Consider the following 26,535-nt stretch of genomic DNA (forward strand, 5'->3'; position numbering starts at 1 on the left):
GCATGTGCTGTGGAGGTGAGTCGAAGTGACGTGGGCCGGCTGAAAGGGTACTGCATCTGTTCAGAGCCAGCAAACCTGGGAGCTCCTTCCAGCAGGGATAAAGCTTTCAGTGGCTCTGTCCACCCACCTGGGTTTTAACAGTTTTGGTAAGGAGGATCGGAGTTTGCACGAGGGCTGCGTTTAATCCCTGCTTTCTTTTATAAGTCAAGCATCACGGAGAGCAACAGTTGGCAGGGAACCACTTCCCAGCTCGTTCAAGAGAAGTACTCTCTTCCCCCGGTGGCTGAGACGGGTTGCAAGGTGAGGCCGCTTTCCCAGCATCTCCCTGCCATCTTGTGGAAGGAATCCTAGGGCTCTCCTTCCGCTCGGGGACAGCCTTCTCCTGACAAGCTGCTTGTGAGGCAGCAACAAATGTCCGACCTTCAGAGAGCTGGTAGAGGAGCTGTGGGAAAGTAAGGGCTTACCAGTTCCTCATGCAGTGAGGGAGGTGGAGGTACCAGAAGTAAGGACACCTTAGTAGATTGTCTTGGGAGGAGGGGAGTTTCCAGGCAAACATTATATGTAGCGATCCTACTTTTGGGGTGGAGAATGGATTAGAGCAGGTCTGCAAGCCTGGGCCAGTCAGCAGGGTGTTTCATCCAGCCTGCCACCTCATCCCGGAGAGGACCAGCATCATCTTGGAGAGCATGTATTGCTTCTCACCTCTGACAGACTGAACTCTGTGGGTGAGTTCGCAGCCAGCTTTCCTGCTTTAGGGTGGGCGTGTTACCGGCATGTGCAGTCTCACCATACCCAGAAGAAAATCAGGCAATTAGTTGTCTGAAAGACAGTAGGAGCTGGACCGTAAAACAGCAAAAAACCCTGTGCCACATCCCTTTGACCTCTGCACCAACAAAGTGAGGGAAGTAAGAGGAGTAAGTGAAAAGTCAAAGCCGTGTCGTTTTGTTTTGGTTGTAAGCAGGTGAGGTCCCGCCAACACAAAGTCTGAACTTCTATTTTCTGTGCAGAATAAGGTGGCAAGGCAGGTGCGAGCATGGGTCTGCTCTACTTGTTTGTAATAAACCAAAAAGCAATGGCTAATTCCAACGCCTTGTCTGCATCCCTCTCCCCAGCCAAGTCACAGCCTCAGCTTGCACATTCCCAGTTTTAGGCGGGCAGGACCTTAACTGACTTTGAATCTTGGGCGTGCCTGAGTGTGCAGCCAGGTTTCAAAATACTCGGTGCCAGAAACCAGGCAATCAAGCCTGACCACTCTGTTGTGCTTACAGTTTGGCTGGCAAGCGCTGCTGTTGCTGATTCAGAGCTCATGAAAAGAGGTTCTCTGCTTCCACGAGCCACAGAAGAGCTCAAGAGAGAGACCCAGCTAATAGCGTAGTCCCGGGAGCAAGCTTACATCCTGTGGTATGTTTCCTAGGGCTTGGGATTCCCTCTGGAGTTCCACGACTTGTCAGGTGGCGGGCACCACCGGCAGCAGGGGCACAAGAAACGATTCCCCTTAATTTTGAGACAGTGTCTCGGAGCCGCCTGGGAAGCGACGGAGGGCTGAGGGTAGACTTTCTCATTGCAAGCTGCACGCTGTCAGGTCCTTTGCTCGCTGCTCCTGCCCGTACCTTCCACAGGATGGAGCTGGTCACTCGTGACCTCTGTTCTGGCCGGCTTTTGTGACCTCAGGAGGGCAAAGCTACTCGTGATCCCTGCCCGAGCCATGTTTTGGAAGCAGGACTCTCACTCCCAGAGCTCTTGAGAGAAGGGTTTGAGATGAAAGGATAGGTTCCCATCCAAATCACGCAGTAATCCTCGAGCAGCTTTCTGAAAAGCAGCGCCAGGGCTCAGCGCTGCCTCCAGAGCAGCCTGTGGCCAACTGAGGGCAACTGGCTGCACTTCTGCGGGTCCCATTCTCCAAAGTGGGTAGTTATTCTCCTTGGGTTACAGATGGAGAGAGGCTGAATCATACCAAGACAACTTGCCTCAGGCCCGAAAGCAGACAGAGCTGTCCCTGTGCCGAGCGTTCACCTTTGCTCTCTGGGGGCTGCCGGTTCAGCTGGAAACCGCAGGGCTTCTGGATGACGATTTCCTCTCCTCCCACTGAATCAGCCTTTTATTTACTCTTTGGAATGCAAAGTAACAGGACACCCGCTGAGTTTTATCTCTCTCCCAATCTTTTTGTCAAAGTTGCCGGACCGGATTGAAGGTTTTAACAGCAGACACAGCTGGGGTGGTTTCGGGGCTGTCTGGCAGGAATCTGGGTGGGAGGGGTCTGCTGGTGAAATTTGAATTTAGGAGGCGCTGCGAACAGAATCCTTGGGACACGCTGCAGGGAGGGAAAGCCTTTGTCGCTGCCCCTTTGAATCCGGCCCTTCGCTGGCGCGGCAGCCTGGATGGATGGTGCTCCTTTGCGGGGCTAGAATTACTGGGAGCTGCCTCCACCAGGAGACTTTTCCCCTGCAGGCAGCCTGCCTTCGTTCCTTGTGTAAGCAGCTATGATTTCCCTTCTTTCACGTGGATGGCATTCCCAGGGCTGGGAGCTGATGCTGAAGCATCCTGCCCGCTCAGGCGGCGCTTGCTGCTCCTGCAGCTAATCCCTGCCTCCTCTGGGACTCTGCCGGGGGCCGAGCTCACGGCGGTCTAGTTCTTGCAACTTGCATCCAGTTCTGACAAAGACGGACTCGGGTTCTCAGATTTCCAGCGGTGCCTAAAGCGAGCGCTCTCCTTCCTCCTAAAGGCGTGTTACACCTCGGCTTGCTGCTCTTGCGGCCACGCTGATGCGAAGAGACAACGTTAGGAGGAGGAGGTGACACCTTTTATTGAATGAACTGATAGAAGTGGGAAGAAACAGAGGTTTCGTTGCTGACTGCTGCCGTTGCACGCGGGTAAGTGCCTTGATCTTTCTGCTTCGGTTACATCTTTTTTCGTGTTGACTCGCTGGGGCTCAGCATCCTCCGGTGGGATGAGGCACATGGAAGTGTCTTACCGCAAAGGCACGTGGAGGACTGCTGACTGGGAATTGCTGCTTTGGGACCGTGCAGTGCCCAGAAAGAGGGGGCCCTCACCCACCGTGGTGGCTTAGCAACACAGCCGTAAAATAAATCACTGCATCCTGTCATTTAGGGCTCAAAACCAGCTGCCTCCCAGCTATATTATACTTTAAATTTAGCACGTGTGTTGCTTTCTTTCCCCCACCCCCCCCCCCCACCCCGCCCAGGTGATTGCATCCCCTTGTTCAAAGAGCGAGCTGGGATGCTGAATTAGTTTGTAAAATGTCAGTGGCTCGAATGAGAGGAAACACCGGGCATTCGCAGCACTGAGTGAAACCAAGGGCTGTGGACCTTTGCGAGAGACACCGTAGGCCTCAAAGAGTGAGCCTGCATCTTGCCCTCTTTAGCCACATCCCTGAGCACCGGCGTTTGCCCGGAGGAGGTTAGTTGAAGAGGAGAAATTTGCAGAAGCAAAGAGCACTGGTTCAGCTCGGACTAGGTGCTTTATACCTAAAACGTGCTGTTTCATGGGGGTATTAAGTGAGGCTGGAGCACCTGCAGCCAGCCATGCAGGGAGCGGCTGTAGGACGGGAGCGCTGGGCAGGGTTGGGCAGCAGCGGGAGAGCCGAGAGCAGCTCCTGACATCAGCCAGGCGGGCAGTTTCAGCAGGCTGACTAACAAAGCCACCTTTTGAAGGGGAATACCTTGAATCCGGGGAGATGCCTTGCTGTGCGGTGCTCAGCGAGCCGGTGGGATTCTGGTGGCTGAGGGATGAGGGAGCGGAATTCTTTCTGGAAGAGCACAGAAATTACCTTGTATTTGTCACCTAAAGAGACAACGGTAGGATCAGGGACCTGGCACCGTCTCTTTTTTTCCCCAGAGGAACACCCGTAAAACTTGCGCTTTGCACGAGACGTTTTAGAGCAAGGGGAAACAAAGGTAACCCAGCAAGCATCTCCTTGCGGGTGTGAATCGGTGGGCAACTCCTGTTACACCAAAAACAGCTTTCTGGGAAATTTAAATGTTCAGATGTCGAAAAAAATCTGTTTCCGGGCTGGACTGAATTGGTGTAAAGGGGATCAGACCAGCAGCGGGATGGCCAGGTCAGCTTTCAGAAAGATTGACGGGCATACCACGTGTTGGTATAGACTATCACATCTAAGACAGAGAAGGGAAGATCCTTTCCAAGAAAGATGATGTCGGTCCAGCTATCTTGACCTGTTCTCGAATGTGAGAAATCTAAATATTGGAAGGGGGGGGAGTCATCTTTCCAAGAAGGGGAAAATGATGGAGTAAGGCTGTGCCAGGAACGCAAGTTTCGGTGTTAGAAGCCCCCTTTCCAACCTGCCTTAGAGCATTCTCAAAACCCAGGGCTTTGCCGCAGGTCCTTCCTTTTCTTCTCCGGGGGCATTGTTTAATATCACACCACAGAATCCCTGGGAGCTGTTGCTGGTATGTGAGCAACTCTGAGTGCCAAATTTGGATGCATGTGCAGTTTCTGCTGGACTGCTGCGTTGCTCATCACTTTGCATCTGGTCTCCTCTGTTTGGTAAGAGGTGGCTCATTCCTACAGTGCTGTAGCCTAGCTGAGAGCAGGTTTCAGGCTGGGATAAAGGAAATACTTTGTTTTGGCAGCCCCTGAGCGTACAAGATGTTTTTTGGGAACAGCGGGTTTGTCCCGGGGGCAAAAGCGCCTGTGCATGCTGGAGAGCGCCCTTTTCGCAGCGGAGTTTGAGCGTGTTGTTTTATGTCACCCGAGCAGGGATAAGACCTTGGGTACATAAAGCTTTGCCCTGGAAGCTGTTGTGTACACGAGCGCTCGCAAGCCCCGCTGCTGGCTGCGGGGCGGCTTGTGTTGGTTAAAGATTTTTCTGGTTTCATTTACTAAAGCAAAGCACGTGGCAAAGAGGGTCTCTTCGGATGACGCCGAGCCTGCGCGGGGCTTTTGGGCACAGCTTTTCAGGCATGAAGTTTTCCTTAATTTCCCTGCGGACGCCTGCGAAGCGGGGGAGGTGGGAGCCGCAGCTGGACACGGGTGTGTCGGGGGACCCGCGGGGTGTTTCCGGCTTCCCGCACCTGCCCGGAGCGCGGAGAGGAGGGGCCGGGCACCATGCCGAGCCGTGCCGTGCCGAGGTGAGGAGCAACCGCGCCATGGCGGCCTGAGCCGGCACGGCAGCCGCCCTCGCCATGTTGCAGGGCCCCGCGGCCGACGGTGCCAGCATGAGGTACAGCGCCCAACTGCAGGTGAGAGCAGCACCTGGTGCCGGGGGGTGGCGGGGCTCTCCCAAAAGCCGTCAGCCTTTCGCCGAGCTGCCTCACCCTCCCCTCGCTCCGGTTCCTTTGAGCCTCGCAGGTCAGGACTGCCCAGGGCAGCTCTGCATCCCTCGGGAAGCTCGGGTAAGGTCAGGAGAACCTGTTTGGGGGACGCTGCCAAGCCCAGCGGAGCAGGAAAAGAAAAACCAGCTTTAGGAAAGTGGAAATCCCCACCGGTCGCGATGCAGCCGTCTGTGCTGGTGTTAGACCGCCTCGATGGCAGCGCTAACGTCGCTCTGTTTTGGTTTTGGCTTAAGCTAGGCGCTGGGGATGTGAGTGCAGATAAAGTACGGGGAGGTGAACTGCTGGCAGCGCATGGGTCCGGGTTGTTTAGCAACAGATCTAACTAAACCTGTTCAAGCCGTCAGAAGGTCTGACTTTAACCGAGGACTTTGGGGCTTTGTTAATTAACCGATGCATTATCAGTGTGCTTTGAAACTTGAGTGAGCTTAAGCCACGGTCTTGGCTTTTCGTGGAGGTCTTCCTGGCTGAGGGTCGGGCAGGGGCCGGTGGTTTTGGGTTGCACCTCCAGATCCTGTTCTGTGCCACAGAGCTGTTTCAAAACTGTGTTAAAGCAGGACAGCAGTGATTTCCAGCTCACCTGCAGGCTGTCTGGTTGTTATCTGGCAGTGGCAAAGGTGCTAGCAGCTTTAGCACCGATCAGAAAGCTGGCCTGCAGCAAGGAAAAGTTTCCCTTGCCTCCAGCCCCGCTGTCGTGCGTGTGTCAGGACCACGGTGACTGCCAGGAGCGGGAAGGAGATGCTCTCGCTGATACTGTTCAGCTCGAGCTCCTTGTTCCCTGGCTGGGTCAGGGTGACACTGTTGTGTGCGGCGTGATCTTCCCTGCCCGGCTTGTTCTCTTGGCAAAAGGCAGGTTTGCGCGCCGGTGTGTCTTTACGGCAGGGCTGAGTGCTCAAGCGAGTCCCTTCACACCAGGGCAGCGGCATGCCAGGTCCTTTCCCCTGGCTCTGGATCAGTTTTCCCCCTGCATCGGTTCGAGAGGAGCTGATCTGATCCAGGGGGACTTCCCCAAAGACGGCACCTGTTGCCTCACATTAAACAGCCCGAGGGGTTTGCCACTTGTGGACCGACTGTCGTTGGACTTGGCTCCCAGTAAATACGGCTGCAGAGCAAATGTGAGTTGTTTTGCAATGACTGCGTCTCCTCCTGGGGCGGCAGAGGAGCTGTGGCAGTTCCTGGGCACAGTGAGGAGAAGCTACTCCTCTTCCTTGGAAAGGTGCAGAGCTTTTCTTTGAGGTCTGGCTGCTGCTCAGGCCAGTTTTGCGGCTGCTGGTGCCAAAGGCAAACAGGGACAAGGAAGGCTCAACGAGAAAAAGGCTGAGGCCGATCGACGCCAGACCTTTGCTCAGCAAACAAAAGATCACTTTGTAAAACCACTGAGGGAGCAGGGAGACTGTTTTTGAGGGCCTGGCTGCGGGGAAGGTATCAGACCAAAGGTTCTCGCCTTGCCCAGGGTAGGATATGCTGTTCCCATCCAAAGGCCGCTGGAGCTAGCCTTGCAATAAGGCACTGTGATAGCCGGGGCGATAGGCTGGGGCGGAGGAGGGAGCAGCCAGGGAACAGAGAAACGCTTTGCCCGGTCGGAGGTGCCGGTGTTTCTCCTGCTGCTGGCTCCAAACATTGCGGTGTCGCGGGCCAGACCCACCGCAAAGCTCTAAGAGTCGGTCGAGAGCGTGGGCGAAATGTAATGATGAGCGTGGAGCATTTAGTCAAGGTCTGGAGGACAGATGTGTGTGTTAGGCTGCTGGAGGGCATTTTTGTTGCTCAGAGAGCACTTTCTATACCAGGAAAGATGTAAGAGTGTTTTAAATAAGCTATTTGCATCTGCAGCATGTTTCTTTTCTGGTCTTGGGATGTAAGTGTGTTGTAGGGAGGAATTTCATGGCTCTTAGCTACGAGTATCAGGCCTGTAAGGCAGCTTTATTTCCCACTTCTCCCCGAGAACTGCTAAGTCTTACATGTAAAAGTCTCTGCTGCAACAGAAACACAATTAGAAGCGTGGTGGCTTTTTTTGAGCTCTGTTGTGTTGCATGACACAGCTGCACCGATAAGCCTGTTGCGAGGCAGCAAGCCAAGCCTGTGCTGTCCTGTGCAAACATTAACTTCAGTTTCTTCTGTAATAAACCTAAAGGAGTTTGGTTTCCTGAATGACTCAGGATGGTCACAAGACAACTGAATGCTGTAGAGGATTGAGTTTGAAAGTGGTGTGTGACTTGTATCTTTTGCTATTGCACTTGCCCTCTCTGCCTGGAAGGTAGGCAGTCTGGAGGACTCTCGTGTCCTTTATTTCCTGCTTCATATTCATTTGTTAGTTCTGGTGTCACCATTTTATAGTGCCATTACCCTTAATAAGGAACTGAAGACAAAAAAATAATACGCTGGCTAAGTTTCCTCAGTGCTTTACTGCCCATATTGGGGCAATACAGCACAAGCATGCCTTACGGAAACTTGACTGTTAGGCGTGCAGTTTCCCTGTATTTTTTATCAAGAACAAGAAGAGAAATGAGATTATTCATGCCAGATCTCTTCCTGGAGGAGTATCCTGGGTTTGCAGCAAGAGTTGGTGCAGGAGCTGGTCTCAAGGGTTGGGTAGCTGCACTTGAGCTACTTGGGTGAAGCGAGGAGCACGTGGTGCATACCACGTGCCAGCAGCTTTTAGATCTTTTGGGTTTTTTCTTGTGGGAAACAGGCTGTTTCCCCTTATGCCAGCACCACAAAGCTGGTGTTAGCTTTCAGTATGATCTGGGAAAACCTCAGGTTCTGAAAATATAACTTTCTTGGTTCTTTTGGCTCTTTCTGCACTGCACAAGCCCACCCTGTTGGTCTCCCAAGCTCCCAGCCCGGCTTGCTGGCTGCGTCCTGAGCTGGTTGATGAGTTTGACGGCCGTCGTTCTTCTCGTTTCTTGCGTGATAATTGTTTTAGTTTTTATTGTACGCCACCTGAGGCAGGTGCGGCTGGAAAAGGGGAGGTGGGAATTGCCTCTTGGATACACAGGCTGGGATCTGCAGGGTGTAATTACCAAGCAAGAGTCTGACCACATAGTCCGATGACTCTGCTTCATCTGAGACCTCCCCAGGCCACCTCAAAGTTTGTACTTGATGGGTTCCTTTTCTTGGCTGTGTACATTAGTGCCAGAAAATGGGTCTTTTGCAGCGAGACTGCCTTGGCTGCACACTTGCTCTTACCTTCTGTGATCTGTACAGCTTTGGCCCTGAGCAGTCCTGTGGCAGACGAGCTGAGGCTGGGAGGTGATAAAGGTCAAGGGAAGCAGCTGACTCTCATAGCTGCCTTGTGCTGGACAAACAAATAAACCACCTGTGATAGGGGACAGGTGAAACTAAGGGCCAGGAGCCCCCTCCCCCTATGGGTCAGGGTCCAGGGAACCAGACGTGGGCACTGAGTGAGTTATGGAGTACCTATTTTGGAGGAGAGGGGAGCAGTGAGGGCCTTTGGGGCCCGGCACACACCAAGCTGTCTTGCTGGAACCGCCGAACAAGCCAGAAATCAGCCTTTATGGGAGATGCTGGGGTCAGATGGAGCCCCGCTTTGTACACATCTCAGAAATCTTCCTGCTGGAGGCCCGTCCTAGCCTTTCTGCCATCCCCCTTTGCAGCAGGAGATCTCCGCTTTCCAGTAAGTGTCTCCAGTCCAGAGTCAGCTGTAGCAGCTCCCACCGTCCCCGTGTGCCTGCTGAATTTCCTGCTGACAGAATTAGTCACTTCTGCGTCTGGTTTGTCCAGTCTGGCAGAGTACGGTTGCTGTCTAAAAATATATCGTGCGGCTGGCTTACGGAGGAGGAGTGGGAAAGTTTGCTTACGCACCAGAGTTCTGTTTGAGCTCTCTGCAGCGAGGAATTGCACGCAGGAGACCTCCAAGCTCTATAAATCCTCCAAGATATATAAATCTAACTGCGCACGCTCCTTTTCCGGGTTTCCCCATGGAGTCTCTACTCCAGGGGAAACCGAGGCGTGGAAGAACTGGGGCGATGCCTTTCAGCCCCTTCACTGGATTGGCATGTGGCTTTTCTGCCAGGGCTCTGCGTGGCGGCAGCCGCCACGCCAGCCGGGCTGACGCCGTGAGCAGAAACCTCCGATCCCGCCGTGGGGAGCCCCGCGGTGACGGTGGCAGTGAGGGCTGAGCGAGGAGGAGCAAGAGGAAGTAACTGAACCTGTGACTAAGGCGGAGAGAATATCAAGGAAGGTTTTCTGTTAATAATGTTTATTGGAGTAGTTGCCTCGAGAAGGGCGGGAGAGTCAGACCTTGAGTCACATTGTGCTAGAGACTCTTTCTCAGGGAATCATGGACAAGGTGAGAGCAGGACGTGCTTTCAGATCCTCTCTGGTTTACATCTGCCGTTGCGATGGACTCTTCAGTACACGCGAGGGAGATGCACAGAACTGTTAGAGGAGATTAAAACTGTAGTCGTCTTTTGCTTGATTTAACTATGATCTTTCGAGCTTCTCTTGCTTTTGATTCCATCTGGTTCCCGCCTAGCTTAGGGGATGGTGGCCAGCACTGCGGAGGAGCTATGTTGCCCCGACGGGCAGGAGTGGCGGCAGCAAAGGGGATGCGCAGCACAGCGAGTGCGCGGAGCGGAGGCTGAGCCGCGCTGTTTGGGTGCAGACAAGTCTGGTACTGAGGTCGAATGGGTGCTTTTCCTGCTCACCGTGGGGAGCGAAGATTCAGCCTCTTAGTCAGATGTCGGGACATGGGGCCTCGACTGGAGCCTTCCTCGCATGACCATATTTTGGCATTCCTGTAGTGCTCGGGGGATGCTTCACATCCTTCGCCTTCTATTGGGAAGAGAGCTTGCAGGAATCACTGTTGCTTGCCCAGGCTGTGACACGCGACAGCTCTTCAGAGCAGCTTCACACAAGTGCCAGAGCTGGCTGGGGAATATAACGGTGTGCGCAAGGTATGAGGATGGGAGAGGACGAGATCTGGAATACGAACCAGAGGGCAGGGAGGGAAACCTCTTTGGATCCAGTCTCTCATCTGCCTCTAATCACTGGGTCATGTCTGGCAAGAAAGAGTGTCAGTGGCTGCTTTATGCACCTCGTACAGGTGTAATAACAAAAATAACCTCCCTAGGAGTCCCCATGCTCCTTTAATGCCTCTCGGCGCTGTAGGTGTCATTGCTGTCTCAGCTTTGGAGCAAGAACAAACTGATACAGGTGTGCTGGAAACTCTCGCAGTTTTAAGATCCGTTTTTTTCCAAGAAGGGCAGAGAAATTTCCTAAAGAAAGATCAGATGGTGAGTTTTCTTGCCTAACTTCCTCTGGTCATGCTGCAGCCGCGGGAGCAGTGCGTGTGTTTGTATGCATGGAGGCAGAGGGAAGCTGTGTTTTCCTTCTGATCTAATCACGGTGATGAGTTGCTCGCCCCCCCCGCCAAGAGTTCTCTCTCTGCAAACACACAACCTTTAGCTTGAAGAGGATGTTAAAATGCGTCGGCCACAGCGTTGTGCAGCCTGGCCTCGTACAGCGGTACCTCCTGCTTGCAGCTGAGCCCCGTTTCTTTTTCTGGCAGTTTGGTGAAACTGGTTCTTGGGAATTTTGCAGAGGGCTGAAGGTACCCTCAGCCAAAGGGTATACTATTTAAAATTAGGTTTTTCCTTGCTGTCCTGCTAGCCAGAGGAGACCCTATTTTGTTGTGCCGGTTTGCTGCCACTACCCCCCGCAACGTTACGCCTCTCACGCAAGAGGTGTGTGATGCCTCTTTCAGGGAAGACATGCCATCTAGCTGAATTCAGCCTGCCAGGGGAGTGTCTTATTAAGGCTGAGATTTAACAGCTTGTGCCCAAAACCTGTTACTCAGAAGAGAGAGACGCAGCCTTCCACCTGCGAGCTGGAGGCAGACAGTTCTTCCTCGCTGACCCCAGGGAGCCTGGGAAAGCTGCTGCTGTCTGAACAGATATATCATGTAAACCCCTGAGGTTGTTTCCTTGCCGCAGGCTCCTGCAGGTGTTAGAAGAGAATGAAATGCTTTTCTTTCTGCTAACAGCAGTAATATATTGGGAGTCCTGGGAAGGCTTGGTGCTGCACGCAGTCGCATGGTGGGTGAGGGGAGACGCTTGCGAGGTTTGTGACCCGTTACTTCTCTTTACCTGTTTTGGGGGTATTTCTTGCTTGTTTGGAAACTGACGGGAGCCAGATCGCTGTTTTGAAGATGGCGTGTTGACTCCAGGCAATCTTGACTTCAGTTGAAGAGTTTCTTGATTTAGGACGTCTGTATGTGTATTTAAGCTTTATTTTGTGTGTCTTCTATTTTGATGTCTCCTTGAGTTACGTTGTCAAGCTTTTCCTGTACCATCATGGAAGGCAAACAGGAATCAGAGCATCCCCCGTGGGATTGTCCTCTGTGGCCCTGCTAGGTCTTTTGTTTCTTCTGCGTGTTGATGATAGAAACAGCCTGGCACCTCAGAGGTGCTGTGCTTCACGCTGGTTTCTTTTTGGCCAGCCTTAGGCAGTAAATCTCTCAAATGAGTGGAGGCTTCTTTCCCCATGCTGGAGCGGAGAGCTGTCAAATGATACACTCAGATTAATCTGAGAGCAGATGGTGCAAAAACTGGTGGGTTCCTCTGGTCTCGGTGACCTTCTAGTGTCTGCAGAGGATTAAATTTAGAGTCCTTTACAAAAATGTAGGGTAAGGTGCCTGCCACATCCCTTTCTTTTGTAAAGGGCCTCCGGCGAATACCGCAGGGAGGAGAGGCTTTGGTGAGGTGTGGAGGGTGGGAGGAGAGGACAGAGACTGGGGGAAGAAAAGGGCAAAAGGAGCACGGGAATGATGCAAGTGGGAGCTGGGCTTCCCTGCAAAGTGGGGCTTGGGAAAGATAACATGGTGAAGCCATTGCACCTAAGGGAAGTGCAGCGAGGACGGCTCATGGCCTGGGTCTGCACAAGAGGGCAGGGGGCTCCGAGGTCCCTCTGTTTCCAGGATGCCCTTCGCTGGGTGTTCTTCCTGACTTTCAGGGGCTTGTCATATTTGCATCAAATTAGCCCGAGCCGTTAGCGTACGTTTGTGTCAGCCCTGGGCTGAGAAAGGACGGGCGGCATCTGACCCGGCATCATGCTTGGAGGGCAGGAATGCGTTTGAATACAGCGGATTTGTGCTAGTCGGCACTTTGCGCCCTGGCGTCCTGGCTGTCGTCCAGAGCCCGGTGCCGCTGCCCAGGAAGCTGCCAGATGCCTGGTAAAGCTCGGGAGAGGGAAAAACGGGAAGGTGGTGACCAGAAAGATGAGGCGCCCTCATGGTCTGGGCGGTTTGCAGCAGGGGGAGAGCCCTTCCTACCTGAGGGGGGCACAAGAAGCAAGCGAGTGATGTGGTCTGCTCTCCCAGCTGGGTTAGCCAGCCCCGGGGTGGAGAGGAAGTGCTGGGGTAGCGGGTGCGGATCCGGGCCCCCGACGTCTGCCTGCACCGAGGATGCTCTGGGCTGCGTGGCGTCCTCTGAAAACATCTGATTTCTCCCCAGGCTGGAGGCGCAGGGCAAGGATGGAGGGCAGGTAAGCCAAAGGTGCGAGAGAGTGAAACCCCGGGGCACCGAGGGTTTTGCATTGCGACAGAGACTTTCCTCTTCATCACCCGGCCCAGCGTGGGGTGGCGATAGCAGTGAAAGCTGTGAGCTACAGGTGTATTCCTCGCTCAAGGGCGGCTGCCTTGAGGACCCGCTCTTCGTTAGCCAGCACTTCTTGTCCTGAGAGTCTGTTTGTGGGCTGCGGGGGTGTGTTGTGTGCTCATCTTCGTTTTTTGGCTTACTTCTTTTAATGGGTGTTTGCGCCGAATGGGAAATCCCAAGCAGAAATGCAGGAGTGTTGTGTTGGCCCAGGAGACACACAGAGATTATGAGAATGTAAAGGGAGGAAGTAGCTCAGTTTCTTCTTTTACAGGAATGCTATTTATAGCGTGCTGTGCCCCATGAGTTGTGGGTGACACACCTGCCACACAGCGAGCAGTTTGTCGGGGTGAATTTTTGTCTGCAGTTTCATCTGCTGGCAGGCAAAGATCTTGGAGGCTGTGGGGTTGTGACCTACCACGGTCACGGGGGCTGCGTGGACTCACCCCTGAGTTTATTCAAGCTGATGACCTTGTCTTAGGCCCAAAAAGGAATTAGGTGTGTTAGGAAAAGCAAAGCAAAAGTCTTCAGGGTTTGTCCTGCCATGGGGTGGCTGCGGAGCCGCCGGCACCGAGGCACGCCTTGTGCTCTCGGTGATGGGGAGCTGCTGCGGAGAGGTAGCTCTGCTCTAGTCTGCTTTGTGGTTGGACCTCTCCAAATCAGGCTTTGGGAACTCCTTTTCCACCGTCCTGCCCTCTCTCCTCTCCTAGGACATGAACAACCTGGAGGAAGGGGTGGAGTTCCTCCCTGCCATGAACTCCAAGAAGATGGAGAAGCGTGGCCCAAAGCGGTGGGTGGTCGTCACCATCGTGATCGTTGCTTTCCTGCTCATCTCCCTCGTCACCGGCCTCCTGGTTTGGCACTTCAAATGTGAGTATGATGTCTGGTGGGTGGCGGCATGTAGGGTGATACCCTGGGAGCATATCCTCATGGAAAAGCTTTGTTACGTGGTGTTGCTCGCACGTGCCCTCTCTAGCTCTGGGAAGGCTCCCGGAGATGGAGGGGACATAATTTCCACCCCTCTGCCCTATTTGCTGTCACTGGGGACATGCTGTGCTGTGATCCCAGCCCTAACTGTCCTTTCTGCCTCTGGTCTGTTCCCTTCCAGACAGGAACGCGGCCGTCCGGAAGGTTTTCAACGGCCACTTACGGGTTCTGAACTGGGACTTCCTTGACGCTTACGAGAACTCCAGCTCATCGGACTTCATCGTGCTGGCCAATAAGGTGAAGAGCACGGTAAGAGGTTTTTTGCATCCCTCCTCCTGTGAGCAGGACTTTTTCCTCTTGTCCCGTGGCCCTGGGGGATCCTGCATTTAAGACCGCTTGGAGCTTTCTTGCTCCTCTCATCTCTTCCTGCCCACTGTGATGCACTGAGCTGGGTGCAAGGAGCCTGCCTTTAAGCTGGGTCTTGGCATCACGGCTCCAGCCCAGTGTCACGGTGTCTCCCTGCCTCTGCCCACCCAGCGTGTGCCGTAGGAGGCTGCCTGGGAAAATCCCAGGGTCGGTGGATGAGGCAGGGCTGGGGGCTGAGGCAGGAACACGTCTGCGCTTCCTGCTGAAGCTGTGGCCGGTCTTCCCTTTCCCCTCAGACTCAGGTATTCCTTGTGCTTCCCCCTGGGAAGAGGGGGGTGAAATGAGTCAGAGCAGGCTGTGGTGTGCAGGTCTGGGCACTTCTGGGACTCTCAACTCTCCCTCTTCCTCTCTTTGGCCCCTGCAGATTCCTGCAGCCAGGGATGCTGGGTATGTGCCCTGGTTTTCCATCGCGGGCTCGAAGCTCTGTCTGTCTTTAGCCTTTTCCCCCCTCCTCAGTTCTAGACGTGCTGAACACTCTTCTTTAAACCTTTCAGGTGGAGGATATCTACAGGAATCATGAAGATATTGGCCCTTACCACAAAGAGACAGTGATAACTGCGTTCAGGTGAGTGTTAGGTGCTGCCTGAGCCCTGCCTGGGAGTGGTGGAGGGCGATGCCGGGATGCCACGCAGCCGTATACCCGGGCTGCTGGGGATGGAGGCACCTCAGTAGTCACCCTGGGCGAGACAGTAAAGGGTAGGCGGTGAATAGTGACCTGAAAATGCATATTGTTTTCTGCCAGTCCTCATCACTGTGTGCTGAGGGCGATGTATTGGGAAAATCAAGGTATGGTGCAGTTAGAGCCCTATCAACCGCAGTGGGTGGTGCCTGGCAGCTTTGAAAGGGACTCCCCAGGCCGTCAGGGGACTTTGCTGGGCGTAGTTTGCTTAACACATCATTGAGACTCTCCCTTCCCTATGGCCATCCTCCAAAAATGGCTCATCAAGTAGCCTGGACCTTTCTGCTACTGATACTTGTGCCTTCCTGCACCTGTCCTTGCTCTCACCCCATTATCGCCCTTTGCCTGCAGTGAAGGCAGCGTCATTGCCTACTACTGGTCAGAGTTCCTTGTCCCCAAGTACCGGGAGGAGAGTCTGGACAGGGCGATGGCAGACAGGCAGAGCCTGATCCAGAAACTGAACCCCCGCCTGCGAAACCCCGTGCTGAAGGTGGAGTCGGTCGTCGCTTTCCGTGAGTGCTGGCTCTGCCATCCCTGGGCCTCTGCGTGGGACTGGGAGGGGGGACATTTTGCTGGAGCGGGGAAGCTGCCGGTCACAGCCCCCGCTGGGATGCCTTCGGCTGTGGGGACCGCTCTAAGGGCGAGCGTAAGGACCAGGCTTTTGCAGCACTGCTTTGATGGGCCGTGCAGACTCGGGGAGGCAGCATGGACCGGATCCCCTTCCCTCGAACGCTCTGTGTTCTCCTCTGAGCCCATCTGGAGAGGGACAGGGATGCAGAGGAAAAGCTTGATCACCCAGCTCCCCACAGCCCAGGCAGGAGCAGCCTGCTCCCAGCCAGCTTGCGGGGAGAGACCCCACAAGCAAGGCCAAATCAATGGGGGTCCCAGGGACCGCTTCGGCTTCGCACCCAGGGACTTTGCACAGCCCAAAGGATGACAACATCTCTGTTTTCTCCTGCAGCTGCTGACCCCAGCATAGCTTACTCCACTCGGGACAGTAAGTACACTACTTCTTCAGCCTCCGTGTGTCCCCAGACCTCTTTGGGGTGGCAATTTCCCTTGCGGGGTGGGGAAGGGCCTGAAGAGAGGTGCTCTGTGTGCAAGGCAGACCTTCATGTGCTCCTTGGAGCTGGTTTGGGGTCAGCCAGACTGCAGCACAGGCCTTGCTGTTATCTAGCAGCCGCCCTGGCCGCCCTTCCCCAGTGCCTGGCTTTGTAGGTGGGACAACCTGCGAGCAGAGGAGGGATTACAAGTGCTGCACTCTGCGTCTCAGGGAAAGGCAGGGCAGAACCTCCTCGTTTGCCTTGTTAACTCTTCCCTTCTCTCCTGGGCAGATAGCTGCATGTTTGCCCTCCACGCCAAGGAAGGGGAGGTCACCAGTTTCACCACGCCGGGCTTCCCCAACAGCCCGTACCCCAACAACGCGCTCTGCTACTGGACACTGAGGGCAGATGCCAACTCCATCATCAGCCTGACCTTCAAGACGCTGGAGCTGGAGCAGTGCTCAACTGACAGTGACTACATCAAGGTGTACAACTCTCTGAGCCCCGTGGAGCCCCACGCTTTGGTCAAGTGAGTGTCTCTCTTAGGTTCCTGTATGGCACCAAGCCCTGGAGTGAAGTGAGAGGGTGGTACTGAGAAGTCCTGCTAGTAACTGAGCTCCCGTCCCTGCTCAGAGGTCATCTGTGCTGCTTGAGGGTCTCTCTGCAGCTGTCTAATGGATTTTGTGTCCTTTGTGTCCTAGGCTCTGTGGGAATTACGCCCCTTCCTACAACCTGACCTTCCTGTCCTCCCAGAACGTCATGCTCGTCACGTTGGTTACCAACAAGGAGGGGAGATTCCCTGGCTTTAAGGCTGAGTTCTTCCAGCTCCCCAAGATGAAAGGTGAGCAGTGGCCTTGGCCCTGTTTCCCCGCACCTCTCCCTGCCGCGGGCAACTGAACTGGGAGGCGCAGCTGTGGCTGCGGTCAGTTTGCCAGGGATGCTCCCAGGGCCGGGAGATCTGGAAGCAGGTCACATCTTGGCTCTTGGAGCTTGCCTTGCCCACGGTGCTCTTGGCTGCTGTAATGATGTCTCCTGAGGAGGGCAAAATAAAAATATATTGGATTAGATGTGCAGATTGATGTATGCAGGAAGCACCTAATTGATCTCCTGGGTTCTCTCCAAGCCTTGGAGCAGAGCTGCTCTCTCCAGAGATCGACTTAACCTTGTTAGAGACTGTTGCTTCTGCCTCCCTTCCCACCCCGGGTGATAGCCAGCTAAGGCTAGGGAAAACCACGTCTCTTTACATCTTTAACCTGTTTTCATCTTCTTGCTTATCTTCTAGCCTGCAGTGGGACTCTGAAAGGAGAAAGCGGCACCTTCACAACTCCCTATTACCCAGCACACTACCCCCCAGCCATGGACTGTGTCTGGAACATAGAGGTAAGACGAGGTCCTCTCTTTGCCTTAATTAGTCTGTCAAATGAACTTGGTTATGCAGGACACCATGCAAGCGAGCTCACAGCAGGTGCTGCGTTGAGACTTAGAGTCTGATATGACTGGAATCATAGAACTGTTAAGGTTGGAAAAGACCTAGGATCATCAAGTCCAACCCCCAGCCCAACACCCTCAGGCCTCCTAAACCATGTCCCCAAGTGCCACGTCTACACGGTGTTTGAACCCCCCCAGGGACGGTGACTCCCCCACCTCTCTGGGCAGCCTGTGCCAGGGCCTGACCCCTCTGGCAGGGAAGACATTTTCCCTCATCTCCAACCTAAACCTCCCCTGACGCAGCCTGAGGCCGTTCCCTCTCGTCCTGTCACTGGTGACTTGGGAGCAGAGACCGACCCCCCCTCACTCCAGCCCCTCTCAGGCAGCTGCAGAGAGCGAGAAGGGCTCCCCTCAGCCCCCCCTTCTCCAGGCTAAACCCCCCCAGCCCCCTCAGCCGCCCCCCAGCACACTTGTGCTCCAGACCCTGCCCCAGCCCCGCTGCCCTTCTCTGGACACGCTCCAGCCCCTCAAGGCCCTTCTTGTCCCGAAGGGCCCAAACCTGAGCCCAGCACTCGAGGTGGGGCCTCCCCAGGGCCGAGCACAGGGGCCCCATCCCTGCCCGGCCCCTGCTGGCCACCCCAGTGCTGACACAAGCCTGGGGGCTGGTGGCCTCCTTGGCCACCCGGGCACTGCTGGCTCATGCCCAGCCGGCTGTCAGCCAGCACCCCCAGGGCCTTCTCCGCCGGGCACTTCCCAGCCCCTCTGCCCCAGGCCTGGGGCGCTGCCTGGGGTTGGGGTGACCCAAGGGCAGGACCCGGCACTGGGCCTTGTTAAACCTCACACACTTGGACTCAGCCCATCGATCCAGCCTGTCCAGGTCCCCCTGCAGAGCCCTCCTGCCCTCGAGCACATCAACACTCCCACCCAACTCTGTGTCACCTGCAACCTCACTGAGGGTGCCATCGATCCCCTCATCCAAATCATTGATAAAGATATTAAACAGAGCTGGCCCCAACACTGAGCCCTGGGGAGCCCCGCTCGTGACCAGCCACCAACTGGATTTAGCTCCATTCACCACAACACTCTGGGCTCGGCCACCAGCCAGTGTTTTCTATGATTCCATGATTCTAAGACTGGTGGGGGGGAAACCTGCCCTGGGAGAAGAGACACTGTTGACAGAGGTCTGGCTTCAACCCTGCCTCTGCGTGCTTGTTTGATCTGGGATGCCAGGCTCAGCAAGCCGAGAAAGTGCCTAAATGACAGTGTGAGCATAGTGGCTTTTCAAGAAGGTGTTTCTTTTTCTGCTGGACTTCTTTCCTGTTTCAGTTACCTTCTGTCCTCCCCCCAAACCATTTTCCCATGAAACTTATTCCCATTTTCTGTGCTCCAGAAGATAGCGTGCCACTGACTCTGCTTCCTTTTGCAGGTTCCCCCAAAAAAGAATGTGAAGGTGCGTTTCAACATGTTCTTCGTGCTGGAGCCCGGGATCCCGGTCGGCTCCTGCACCAAGGACTATGTGCAGATCAACAGCACGAGGTAGGTGCCAGGCGCAGTCCGCACCTTCGGGCAGCGTTTAGTTGTGTGGCGCCTTGTGCTTTCCTTAAACTCGCTGCGGGAACAAGCGTGCTGGTGCTTTTTGGGATGTGACGAGGCAGGAGGGTGCTCGGGTCTGACCTGCTCTCGTAGCTCGATGCCTCGCGGCGAGAGGGCAGCAGCACGCTTGGTTCTGGGGATTAGACCCTGGGTTTGTTGCATGCAGCAGCTGAATCCCCCCCCCAAGTGCTGTGGAACGTCACGTCACATGCCTTGTGTGCAGAAAGGCAGAAACATCTGGCGTGGTTTTGCTTGAATGAGCAAATCTCCATTGTTAGGGTAATTGCGTTGTGTTCTGTGATGCATTTACTGTTACGTTTGCCGTTTGCTGTTACACAACCTAATGGAAGCTGGGTCAAAAAGACAACTCGGTACTGTGTAGGGGAAGTGAGCAGTGGTGTTTCACAACATTTTGGGGCAAGGGAGCTGACCCTTCCTTGAAGAGAGAGGGTTTCCAAAGTCAGCACCTGCATCCATGGCCCTGGCTAGGTCCTGCAGCGGTGCTGGTGGAAGCAATTCCCACCAACTTGTGGTGGGACGGGATCCTGCGGCCTTGGAGGATCCGAGACATGGCAGATCTGAGATCAGAGGCATCAGTCCCTGTGTCAGGCAGGGATTTGGATGAACTCCCTCCCAGTCGTTTCCAAGGTCACAGCTTGGTGGTGGTCGTGACTGGCCCAAACCTTCTGCCACTGGCAGCAAAATTTGACTCCCGTGTGCAGAGCTCGAGGTCCCGCAGCTCGTGCTGGAATCAGCCCTGCTCGCTGTTCTCCTGCCCCCGTACCTGCCCGGGGGCGCGATGGGGAGGTGAGGGATGGCAGAAGGGCTGCCCTTCTCCCCTTCATCTTTGCTGTCTGTCCCTGCAGGTACTGCGGGGAGCGTTCCCAGTTCGTGGTGATCAGTACAACCAACAAAATAGAGGTCCGGTTCCACTCAGACCAGTCCTACACGGACACTGGCTTCTCTGCTGAGTACCTCTCCTATGACTCCAGCGATCGTGAGTCGAAATCCTGAGGCTGTGGGGGGAACCGATCTGCCCGAGGTCTGGCGGCTGTCCCTCCTCTGCGGTTACGCTGCCCTGTAAACTGGGAAGCGCGCTTTTCCAGGGGATGGGAGCATGTCTTATTTTCCCGCAAACCTCCTTATATTCCTCCTTTGCTGTGAGGAAAAGGTGTTTGTAACGCTGGACGCTGTAAGCAGCCGTGGGGAGAATGGTGTGCTTTGGGGAAGGGACGTAGAGGGGGTGGCTGGAAGGCCCATGTGTCATTTTATCCCTTTTCAGCCTGCCCTGGCAAGTTTGCCTGCAACACTGGCCGCTGCATTGACCGAAGCATGCGCTGCGACGGGTGGCTGGACTGCGTAGACGGCAGCGATGAGAGAGGCTGCAGTAAGTCTGCCTTTCGGTTCTTTTCGGCTTGTCACGGGAAGGGCCGCGCCGCCCCGGGGTGGCCACAGGTATTTGCTGTGGGCTCCTTCTGGGTAACTAAGCCTTAGAGCTGAGGCTTTGCTGACCAGCTGCCGGTCTCCCTGCTCACTAACAGCAGCGCTGCCTCATTCCTCTGGGCTGCTGTTAGTGAGAGGCACTCGGCGTGGGGATCAATTAGGGAGCCTTTCCCAGCGTAGGGGCTGTGGGTTCCTGCTAATCTAGACCTCTCCCAGCGGAATCTCCTTCCCTTTCCAGTCCCTCCCCGCTGGGAATGTGTTTTTCTCTCTAATCCTGGTGTGGATCTGGCTGAGCTGGGTGGTAAAAGGGATGTATTTTATTACCAAACCGGGCAGGTATTGCAAAGCACATCTGGAAAACCCATGTGAGAGGTGGGAGCTGGTTCTTTGTGCCACAAGTTTTCCTCTTGGGTGAGCAGAGCTAGCTCACAGATAGTTTTATTGTCCAGGGTCTGAAGTTAATTAGAGAGGAGGGGATCCCCTGGTTTGGGATCTCATTTGGCCTGGCTGCCAGCACCGTGATCTGGGAACCTCAGGTGCTTTCCCACTGGCTGTAGCAAACTCTTCGCTTGAGTTGTCACCTCTGGCCGTCCTGCTGCTCTTAGGCTGGTGCCATGTGAGCCTCAGCCACAACCACCTACGGCATTACAGCGCTCCAAATGCTGTTGTTCTCCAGAGCGGTGGCAATGCTGTGCTCTAGCCTAAGTGCGTTACGTATTCACATACGTGTGTGCTGCGTCGCTCTGCTTTCTGGCGCGCTCGGTCCCACGCGCTGGCCCCGCTGCTGGGAGAGCTGCCCAGGCTCCCCCCGTGATGCTGCGGCAGGCGCGATGGGTCGCTGGGGACTCCACAGGTGCCTTTGCAGGTCCCTCCCCTGATTTCTCGCTCTCCCTTTCCAGCCTGTACCGACAAGCAGTTCAAGTGCCAGAATGGCTGGTGCAAGCCCAAGTTCTGGGTCTGTGACAACGTGAACGACTGCGGGGACAACAGCGACGAGCTGCAGTGCAGTAAGAGACTCACCCCACGGGGACAGAAAGGGCTTGAGCAAGGCGAGGGGGGCGATGGCGGCTCAGGGCCAGTGCTGTGCTGGAAACGAGCGGGCAAGAAACCCACGATGCCAGCCTGCTGCAGGGCACGGCAAGGTGCAGCATCCTAGAGCCCACACCGGCGCCTCGCGTGAGAGCTCGGATGAGCAGGGGTGTAGGAAACATGTGGGCTTTTGGGAAAGGAAGGGTTGTATAAATCAGTGTTGGTGTGGAATTTAGAGCAGACAAGACTGGGGACACAGGAAATAGGCGTTCGTCTGTTGTAGCTGCAGGGACTTGACTTGTCTCCGGGAGGGAGATGGACACAACCACGTGCTGGAGTTACTGTGGGATTTTGTGCCCTGCCATCTCTCAGGAGCTGCTCTTCTCCCCAGGCTGCGCAGCCGACAGCTTCAAATGCAGCAACGGGAAGTGCATCCCCGACACGCGGAAGTGTGACGGCAAGGACGACTGCGGGGACGGGAGCGACGAGGGCAGCTGCAGCAAAGGTGAGGGTGGGCTGCGGCGGGGACCTCCCCTCAAAGGCAGCCTGCTGGGGCTAACCCTTCTCCCTTCATCCTGCCTGCAGTGGCCCACACGACAGTCCCCTGCAAGGAATACACGTACAAATGCCGCAGCGGGCCCTGCATCAGCAAGCAGAACCCGGAGTGCGATGGGGAGCGGGACTGCGAGGACAACTCTGACGAGGACAACTGCAGTGAGTACCCTGGGGGAATGGGGGGACACAGGTTTCTGGGCTTGACCTCTTAGAGCGATGCTTGTGGGGGGAGCCCCATGGCTTTTCTGTGCGATAGCTTGGCTATTTTCAGATCAAGCTATGTTCAGAGTGTGTGGAGCATCTGTGGTGTTCAAGATGTTTAGAGAGGGTTTACACGGATAATACAGGGGTTTCGCTGCACATTTACTGACTTGGCTAGTAAATGGTTTAGCAAACTTAGTGTTTTTGCTCCCATGCTGATGGCATCAGCCATCCCTGACGTGGGTAATGTGGTGTTTGTGCTGTGGGAGGTGTCCCAGGGGAAGGATGGGGAGGTGCTGAAGAGGCACAGGAGTAACCAAGCACCCCTTCCCCACCCCAGACTGCGGGATCCGCTCCTACACGAGGAAGTCGCGGATCGTCGGCGGGCAGAACTCGGACGTGGGAGAATGGCCGTGGCAGGTCAGCCTCCACACCAAGGGCCAGGGCCACATCTGCGGGGCCTCGCTGATCTCTGAGAGGTGGCTGGTGTCGGCGGCGCACTGCTTCCTCCAGCTGCAGGGCATCAGGTAGGGGGGAGCCCTTCCCTTTCCAGACATTTGCCTGAATAAGAAAAAAAAACCCCAGCTTTACAGGCACTTCTAGGAAACAGTGTAAGACAGTGAGCTAGCACATCTGTGAGATGGGGCCTCACCCTGCCCTGTGTTCTGGGACTCACGCAGGTACTCGGACCCCAGCCTATGGACAGCCTACCTGGGCCTGACCAACCAAGGCAACCTCAACGGCGCCAACGTGCAAGCGCGGAAAATCAAGCGCATCATCTCCCACCCCTTCTTCAACGACTACACCTATGACTACGACATTGCCGTGATGGAGCTACAGAGCCCCGCCACCTTCTCCTCCGTCGTCCAGCCCATCTGCCTGCCCGATGCCACCCACAACTTCCCCGTGGGCAAGGACCTGTGGGTGACCGGCTGGGGAGCGACCACGGAAGGAGGTGAGCGCTGGCCCTGCTTTGTGTTGCACACGGCAAAACAAGGCAAAAGGGGGGTGCTGGATGGATGCAATTTGAATGGATCAGCTTGCCTTGAGACTGGACTCAAACGAGATTCCCTTGGTGAACGTCTCGGCCCTGCTGGAAAAGAGGTTTTAGGAAAAAGCAGGTTGTTGCAATGGGGATTTCCCTAGCAATGAGTTGGTCGTTCAGAGCCTGAACAAAGTGCACAGGGGAGGGAAACGCTGTGTGTTTTTACTTACGCCGCACCTCCCTCCTTGCAGGCAGCGGCGCCTCCATCTTGCAGAAAGCAGAAATCCGGCTCATCAACCAGACCGTGTGTAACGAGCTGCTGCAGGACCAGCTGACGCCGCGCATGATGTGCGTGGGGATCCTGACGGGCGGCGTGGACGCCTGCCAGGTAGGCCAGCGGTGCGGCGGCACTCGGGTTTATTGCTGCGAGGAGGAGCCTTAGTGAGGAAGCCAGGCCCTTTGCTCAGCCCTTTTTATTCTGGTACTTCCACTCCTAGCCCCGTACTTAATATACAACAAATTTACATCGATCCTCCTTGATTCAGACAAGCTGGAATGGGTGTGAGCAGCAAATTGCATCGACGCATGACTTGGTCTCAACACTGTCTCAGCAGCTAGAACAGTGCACCTGTGCTCCAGGTTGTTACCCAGAACCTTAGCTGGCAAGGCAGGGCACGGGTTTAGCTCTTTATTAGGGCACTCTGAAATAAATATTTACAGCAATAAGCATCAGATATATGTACAATTTTTTTTTTCAAATCAGGGAACAGCCAGGAAACTGTACAGACAAGTGACTTCATCTCAGAAACACTTATTTGGCCTTTGGCTGGAATTAGTGATCAACACAAAGTGATAAACAGAGTAAATCACAAACTTAAGACAACATCCTGGCTTGGTTGGTGCTTAAGCGACTGTTTGTGTCTGCAGGGAGACTCTGGAGGGCCACTGGTCAGCGTGGAGCCCAGCGGTCGGATGTTCCTGGCCGGTGTAGTGAGCTGGGGCGACGGCTGCGCGCAGAGAAACAAGCCTGGCGTCTACAGCCGGCTCACCAGCCTGCGAGACTGGGTCAAAGCACAGACGGGCCTTTAGGGACACGCTCACCCCTGCGTGGACACGGACACCTCTTATACACCGCCGGGCAGAGACGCTTGGGATTGTCATTTCCTCCCGGCAGCGCACAGCCTCTACTGTGAACGTCAACCCTCCCTCTACCTCGCCGCAAGTGCCTGGGACTCCACGTGCGTAGTGAACGGCCGGAGCTGAGTAGTTTAGCCCCGAGTATTCCCACAACTCAGCTTAGAAATCAACGTTTGGAATATAAGAAATTTCCCTTTGTGGGCAAGCCGGAGCAGCTCCCATGAACAACTTGAATGAGTGGTCATTCAGGTTATATATAAAAATTAAACTCAATAAATAATTAAAGAAAAAGACAAGGCAAACACTTTGCCTCTAAACACACACGCTTTCACAATAGCGGCTCTTTGTTTTCAAACTGCCGTCCGCACCCCTTTTTCTAGTCTTCAGTCATGGGGGCAGAGGGAAAGAAGTTCTGACCATGGTTCTGGGGCAATCCCTCCCTTGGCAGTGTCCCGGCCCATGGTCTCCTCCTTCCGTCCTCTGCCTTAGCTTCTGCTCGCACTGAGTCCAAGGCTGTCGGAGTGAAAGAGAAAAAAGCGTGGCTGAAACACGCCGTCACTCACCCCGAGGGAAACGGCGCGGGTCTGCTGGCGCGGACGGCCGCCTGCCGCCGCGACCCGGGCCTGCTGGCATTGCCGCGCCGCGCCTTAACGCTCCGCTCAGGTTTAGCTGGCGCGTCTTCCCCTGAGCTCCAGCCGCTCGGCCGCGTCCCCTTCCTCGCTGCGACGAGCAGAAGGGCAGCGCGAATGTGGTCCTGGAGCTTGTCCCCGGCAACGGCCAACACAAGTCTTAGTCCCTTCTTAGTTTTGTAAAGAAATACACAACAATGTGACTTGTGACTGTGTGATTTGATTTCTTTTTCCCCTGTAGCGTGGCCCTGAGAAGAGCACACTCCAATTGAGTTCAGTCAGCCCCCTCCTTGCCTGTAAATACGTTGTTTTGTAAAACTCTATATGAAGTGGAGATGCTCTAATAAACTGGGATATTTTCTAATACTCTGTGTGGTTCTTCCTGAGCTTCTGTGTGAGCGGTCCTGACCTGGGATTTCTGCAGCACAGATGCCCATTGCTGAGGGCAGAGCTGAGTTCCTCAAAGTAAAACCTTGTAACCCAGTAACCCCTGCAGGGCAGCCCCCACCCCCCGTGCTGTTTTGGGCACCCTTAAGTGAGCAGCCAGCATTTTCAGGGTCCAGGGAGATCCAGGACTGACGCTGAGGGTCACACTAAGCAGTGGTTGAGGCAGCTGTAGGAATCATCCCCACAGCCCAGCCCAGCCGACTCATCCTCTGTGTCAGCATCAGCCTGGCAGGAGCTTGTGCTGCTTCCCTCTAAGGGCAAAGAGGCTCTTGGGAAGAAGCAGAAGGGAAAAAAACAACCCAGAGAAACGAAACAAAAACAAAAAACAGCTGCTCTGTTCCTGCCAGCTTCTTTCTGCCAGAGATGGGAGGATTTTAATTGCTTTGCAATCTCACCATTGAGCTTCAGAGAGGGCGATGGCAGGGCTGGCGCATCTTCCCGGGCACAGGGGCTCGCAGGAGGAGAGTCCATGTCTCAGATCTCCCTACGCAGAAACAGAGTTAGGGAACGCTGTTACATCTGTGCGACCAACAGAAACATGATACAGTGCTGCAGCAATGTAAAAAGTGTTTACTGTGGTCGCTCGCTGACCGCTGGTCTCTGGCCATGCCCAAGTTTGGTCAGGCTGGGCACCACGGCCACCCTGCAGCCCCTCTGCTCAACACCACATCGGGGAGAAAACTGCCTGTTCCGGCACAGTCTCCCCAAAACCATTTGCAAGATGCTCTGGTAAAGGGCGCCTCTGCCTCAGAGCGCTTCAGGAGGGGGGGTGGCTGCAGTGTGGGGGGCACCCGATCTCGCCAACACAGGGGTTGGGCACTGCTGGGACTGCAGAAAACACGCACGCCGCAGGCTGGGCACGCACGCCGCAGGCTGGGCACGCACGCCGCAGGCTGGGCACGCACGCCGCTGATGGCACACTGCTGCGTTCCTCCCCTGAAGCTGGCCAGACTCGGCCCTTCTGTTTTCCCCAGCAGCAGCAAAAGTGTTGCCATAGGCACAACTTGCAGCTCTGAAGTAATTTGCTGCTTCTGTGTCCAAACTGCTCCCGCTTCCCTCCCTGCACACATTGCCCCAATTCCTGCAGCTTC

At 55.1% G+C, this 26,535-nt stretch overlaps 1 protein-coding gene and 1 long non-coding RNA gene across 22 annotated transcripts in view; one reads left to right on the forward strand and one right to left on the reverse strand.

Annotated features, from left to right (window-relative positions):
- On the forward strand, positions 1-25,361 carry ST14 (ST14 transmembrane serine protease matriptase). 7 transcript variants are annotated; one of them, XM_064470979.1, is made up of 21 exons: positions 193-725; positions 1,269-1,401; positions 2,723-2,870; positions 13,633-13,792; positions 14,031-14,158; positions 14,770-14,840; positions 15,306-15,466; positions 15,916-15,951; positions 16,289-16,526; positions 16,699-16,838; positions 17,280-17,377; positions 18,852-18,961; positions 19,885-20,015; positions 20,301-20,405; positions 21,361-21,468; positions 21,882-21,995; positions 22,076-22,204; positions 22,587-22,773; positions 22,927-23,201; positions 23,483-23,619; positions 24,159-25,361. In XM_064470979.1, exons 4-21 carry the CDS (start codon positions 13,636-13,638, stop codon positions 24,318-24,320), a joined length of 2,487 nt encoding a protein of 828 aa, XP_064327049.1. In that variant the 5' UTR covers positions 193-725; positions 1,269-1,401; positions 2,723-2,870; positions 13,633-13,635; the 3' UTR covers positions 24,321-25,361. The 7 variants fall into 7 exon arrangements, with proteins under 7 accessions (XP_064327051.1, XP_064327049.1, XP_064327047.1 ...); XM_064470981.1 differs by lacking the exons at positions 193-725; positions 1,269-1,401 and adding an exon at positions 1-146; XM_064470977.1 differs by lacking the exons at positions 193-725; positions 1,269-1,401 and adding an exon at positions 2,379-2,470.
- Positions 23,906-26,535, reverse strand: part of LOC135316698 (uncharacterized) — a 20,999-nt gene continuing 18,369 nt past the window's right edge. For 14 of the 15 annotated variants that reach the window (XR_010375966.1, XR_010375958.1, XR_010375960.1 and 11 more), the window contains 2 exons: positions 25,840-25,928; positions 23,906-25,712 (listed from right to left, as the gene is read on the reverse strand). This is a non-coding gene — a long non-coding RNA (uncharacterized LOC135316698). The remainder of the gene's footprint in view (positions 25,713-25,839; positions 25,929-26,535) is intronic. The other variant, XR_010375954.1, reaches the window with a different exon arrangement.

This window comes from Phalacrocorax carbo, chromosome 21 (genome assembly GCF_963921805.1).
Source record: "Phalacrocorax carbo chromosome 21, bPhaCar2.1, whole genome shotgun sequence".
NCBI lineage: Eukaryota > Metazoa > Chordata > Aves > Suliformes > Phalacrocoracidae > Phalacrocorax > Phalacrocorax carbo.